This window comes from Meles meles, chromosome 6 (assembly GCF_922984935.1).
Source record: "Meles meles chromosome 6, mMelMel3.1 paternal haplotype, whole genome shotgun sequence".
NCBI lineage: Eukaryota > Metazoa > Chordata > Mammalia > Carnivora > Mustelidae > Meles > Meles meles.
Genome location: NC_060071.1, coordinates 58,604,158 through 58,609,430, shown reverse-complemented (window position 1 = coordinate 58,609,430; position 5,273 = coordinate 58,604,158). Strand labels below are relative to the sequence as shown.

The window sequence follows — 5,273 nt, the reverse complement described above, 5'->3', positions numbered from 1 at the left end:
TAACTTGTCTGAATCTGATGAAATTCAAAGGACCTTTTAGAATTTGACCCAAATTGTCAAGCAAATCTGTCTAAATTTATATTTTGTTATTAGAAGTTACAAATGTTTAAGGGAAGAATCATGTCAACAATGGTGGATATTCTCGAGGTTTTAGAGGAAAGAATGCTGTAGGCAGAACGATCCACTAAAGATTGTTTCTCAGATCAGTTATTAGAATGCCACATTCTTTTTTTTTTTTTTTTTTTAAGATTTTATTTCGTTGACAGAGGGTTCACAAGTAGGCAGAGAGGCAGGCAGAGAGAGAGGGGGATGTGGGCTCCCTGCTCAGCAGAGAGCCTAATGTTGGGCTCAGTCCCAGGACCCTGGAATCAGATCGGAGCCGAAGGCAGAGGCTTAACCCACTGAGCCACCCAGGCGCCCCAGAATGCCACAGTCTGATAGTGGAGGAGAATACAACAGCATATCTATGCAGAGCAGCCATATTTACAGAGAAATTTAAAGTCATCAGATGTGTCTGCTTCACCAAGTTCTACTTAATAATAATACATCTGTTTCATTTCAAAGCTATTTCCTATGTCTATATTACCTAGGAATCAACCCTTTCTCGCTATTAGTAAGAATTTGGCTTAAAGATTGAAAACCTGTAGATACAAATACCATGATTTATAACATCAAAACAGGTTTGTGATATAAACGAGATATGCACTTCGGGTGTTTGTGATATATCTGATAGTAAGTGGTGATAGAAAACACTCAAACTCTGAAATATATGTTGTCTGAATCAAAGCAATTATTTAAACTTCACCTCCCCTCTGGATAAACTTTTAAAAATGTACTTCTGTCATTTTATATCCTTGGGAATGGGTGAAGTGTTGAATTGGAAGAGCAATAAGAAGGCACAGGAGATTAACTGTACAATTACCTGAATTAGTGGCTTTTCTGAGATTAATAATAATGAAAGATATTTAAAAACAAAACAAAACAAACAAACCTACCCTGAGATGCCTCGGTGGCTCAGTCAGTTAAGCAAAAGCCTTCAGCTTGGGTGGTGATCCAGGGTCCTGGGATGGAGTCCCACATTGAACACCGTGCGCAGCGGGGAGCCTGCTTCTCCCTCTGCCTCCATTCCCCCTGCTCGTGCTGGATCTCTCTGACAAACAAACAAAAAAAACTACCCACATGTCACTCTCATTTTTGTTTTCTGAAAGCGAACAGTATAGTAGGACTATGAAGGTGAGTTGTTTGGACAGTCAGGAAAGTTTAATTTTAGATTAATCTCTTCATTTTATATAAAATGGAGATATTGTTACTCAATATCTGGTCAAATGATAGGTGAATATACTTAACACAGTTAAAAGTATGGACATAGGCACTAACTTCAAGGATTACTTTCACTTTGTTCTTATAAGTGTAAATAAAGATCTCATACAAATTTGTTTACCATGAGCAACAAACAATACAATTACGCAGGACTTAAATTAGAAGGCTGCCTGGCAACATTTTATAATCACTAAGAATTCAATATTGGTGTTTGATCAGCATCAAGTCCAGGATATATTTGTTTTTAAAATAGCAACTTTCCTATGAAGCAAACCTTTTGGTGTATCTCAATTTCCATTCAACACAAAAGCAGTAAAATGTAATGGCTTCTTCATTTTTCCAAGCACAAAATGAAGATGACAGTAAACAATGTTAAGATAAAATTCTGAATTGAAAAGCTTCAGTATGTGTAAGTAATACTAAATCCCAGCATGGTCTTTGAGCCTAAAACCAGTAACAGCATTTGTCCTGTTGATTTGCATGACTGAAATAAAAAGCTGGAAATGAGAGCCCACCAAAGAAAAGACACTGGGAAGGGGGCTAGGCTTTAGACCACAAGGCCGTGTGTCTTGTAAATGAATTTTGTGGCCCTCTTCATTGCGTAAGATGCCATAGCTGAGCATGGATTTGCTGCATAGAGCCGGGGTAAAGGAATCTTGGATTCTAGCCTCATCAAGTTCATTATTCTCTGGCCCCCAGGTACTTTACTCATACCTAGTCTTGAAAGAAAGTTGCCACGCTCTATTTTATGTTTTTACATCTCAATATTGTATTTGGACTAAATTCACATGTTTAAGGTTGTCCCATAAGTCTTTAACAAAAAATTCTGGGTCTAAAATAAATAAAATCTTTTAAAAAAAAATTCTGGGTCTACCTGGATAAATTTCTGCAATGTTTAGGGAATTCAATTTCTCTTCAAGCCAAACAAATCTTACTTGATAACTGATCCGGAAGTTTGAGAAATAACACTCAGAACTACCGTTCCTAGAGGTTTTCATGTTTTTAGTGCATCACTTCTAACAGAAGTTTCTAACATCTTGTATTAAATAACCCCATAGTTTTTCTGCTAAATGAAAGGGCTCCTAAAATCACCCTTACTATGTACCTTATCACTGTCATCATTAGAAGTTCTTAGCACCTCTTCATCTTTCGTCTCACCTATCATTGCCCCCTTCTTCAAGCTAGAAGGCTAAAAAACAAACGAAAAAACCCAAAGATGGTAAAATTAAACGTGGTGTTGGGGGGCGAAGGGCAAAAGTGATTTAGCACATTTAGATAATTGCTTATTCACCTTAGAAAAGGTGAATTACTTCCACAGGGGTCGATAGATAAAAGAGCTCCAGGACGCAACGGGGAACCTGCTTCTCCCTCTGCCCTCTCCCTTAACCCACTTGGAATGCATGGGTTGAACGCTGCGTGGCTCAGCAGGAGCCACCAGCATCTGGCTCGCGTTCTGGGGCCTCGGAGCGAGGCGGCCTCCACCTGCTAGGGGAGCGGTGGGGGCGGAGCTAAGATGAGGAGGGAGGTGACGCACGCGCGATACGGATCAGTCCGCTGACGGCTAGACCCCCGGTCCGGCGCAGACCGCTGCAGAGTCCTCCGGCTGCCCCTCGGTGAGTACTGCAGTAATGCCTGCTCGACCCCCTGAAGCCCACCCGAGACGCGCGGGTTTTACGGGATGGGGAGGGGAGCGAGCGTACTGCTGAAATCCTTGTTCTGGAGGCTGGGAGCAGACAAAGAGTGGGTGGGGACTAGGAGATCGGTTATAACATGAGGGAGGGAGTATGGAGGGAGGAAATTGGGTAGCTTATCAAATCGGAACGGTGTTGGCCAGGGATTTAAATGAAACAAAGACACCCTGCGTTCACAGCAGGCCAGGGGAAGATGGAGGTGGCTGGAGAGGTTGGTGTCTGCCTCCAGCTTTTTACGTCAGAATTGCAGAATTTACTGCCTCAGCAATTTGGGGAACAAGGTTCCATATCTAGGGGCGGCTTGCAAAAAGCCTTGCCTTTACAAAGGAAAAAAAAAAGGGAGGTTATGAATATTGCACTTTCAAGGAAGAAAATGCATGCCCCAACCTCCTGCATAGAATAGTCAGAAGGAGGGTTTGCACAGCCATTGCCTGAAGCGTCCGTCTTTTTTTTTTTTTTTAAGATTTTATTTATTTATTTGACAGAGAGAGATCACAAGTAGGCAGAGAAGCAGGCTGAGAGAGAGAGAGAGAGAGAGAAGCAGGCTCCCCGCCCAGCAGAGAGCCCTATGCGGGACTCGATCCCAGGACCCTGAGATCATGACCCGAGCCAGTTGGGCAGCTGCAGAGGGAAGCGGCAGGAACATTTGTCCCCTTGTTCTGCAGGCTTCTGTTTCCATAGAAGGCAACGTTTAAGACAGGTTGACTCCCCAGAGCGGTTTTCTCCCTCTCCCCTCATCACTGCCACGTCCTCAAGTTCTAATCTCTAGAACAGAGACAATATTGGCAACGTCATACTGATAGCATGGGGGCTCTGCCTGGCACCGTGCTGATGCCCGCCGCAGCCCTGTAGCACAGGTGCTTTCCTCATGCCCGCCCTGCAGACCAAACCGGGGCATGTGGCCAGGATCCCTCAGCTTGCCTCCCTCACCTCCCAGACTGCAGGACAGGCCTGAGCTGGCTGTGTTTTCAGCCCCTTCAGCTTCTCAAATGTAGTGGATGTCTGCTGAGCTCAGATGTTCCCTTCCACTGCCTCTAACCTTTCTGTGCTCCTTTCCCCTTTGTGTCCTCCTGACTCGTTCCTCGGAACCTCTTTTCTCCCCCAAGACTGGGAAAACTCCCCATGTCCCTCTCCCTCTCCTGCTCTCAAAATGGAAGCAAGTTCTTGTTGTTAGGTTGCTTGCTTTACTAAGAGAGGAGAGAGGGTGGTGGAGTTAGGGGTCATGAAGCCCTTTCAGGGAGCTGTAAGGAGAGAACAAGGAATGAGAATAGCCTTTCCTGGCTGGTCTTCCCAAGGCTGCCACGTGCCCAGGGAATTGGCTATCTCGGGTTGTCCTGTTTCTTTAACACCCTTCCACGGCAGATGTTCTGCCCAGACTGGGCACTTTAGGCAAGCGAAACCCCCTAAGGATTTTTCATTGTAGCCCCCACTGATGGGTGGTCGTTGAATCACTCACTTGCGTGATTGATCATCACAGTGGCCGATGGGGACCAATCGATACACGTTTGGTCTTTTTTCTGCAGGTGAAAAATGGTCTCTGCAATGGTTTCTACCATGCTCTGCGGCCTAGTATTTTGGCTGACGTTTGGATGGACTCCAACATCTGCATATAGCCCACGGACCCCTGACCGGGTCTCGGAAACAGATATCCAGAGGCTGCTGCACGGCGTTATGGAGCAGCTGGGCATTGCCAGACCACGGGTAGAGTATCCAGCTCACCAGGCCATGAATCTTGTGGGCCCACAGAGCATCGAAGGTATTTACTGTATTCTCCCAGTTCAACGTTTCCAGTAGTACTTAAAATAACGCATGCTGAAGAAACTATTTCCTCCCTCCATTTCCCATTTCTTCTTCTTCTCTACAGCATATACATGCACGCTTCCACATTAAGAACAGAAGTACCAAGAGAACAGGGGCCTTATCTATCGCACTCACAGCTGGAGCCCTAGCACCTTGCACAAAGGCTGGTACATTAATATTTGAACGAATAAAGGAGCATCTAGTGTTATCCTTAAAGAAAGTTTGGAACTCAGACCCCGCGTCTTCTCCCGTACTGATCTTAAGGGAGTTGTGTCCCCAGCTGGCTCTTTCTTTGAGTCATTGCCAACCAGCACTTGTGAAAAATCCTTGAAACGCGGGACCTGTAGGATCGGACTTGATTCTTAGGGATGATATCGTATAAACACAAAGGGAGCTGAAAGAGGTACTGACATTAAGTTTCTGTCAAAAAACGTTTTTGAAATAGGTTTTTTTTTTTTTTTT

General features: G+C 44.5%; 1 protein-coding gene across 2 annotated transcripts in view; it reads left to right on the top strand.

Annotated features, from left to right (window-relative positions):
* Positions 1–2,826: 2,826 nt before the first annotated feature.
* The window catches only part of SCG5 (secretogranin V), a 53,693-nt gene continuing 51,246 nt past the window's right edge, over positions 2,827–5,273 (top strand). For both annotated transcript variants that reach the window (XM_046009708.1, XM_046009707.1), the window contains exons 1-2: positions 2,827–2,933; positions 4,535–4,767. In XM_046009708.1, the coding sequence (XP_045865664.1) occupies positions 4,542–4,767 (226 nt within the window). In that variant the 5' untranslated portion in view covers positions 2,827–2,933; positions 4,535–4,541. The remainder of the gene's footprint in view (positions 2,934–4,534; positions 4,768–5,273) is intronic.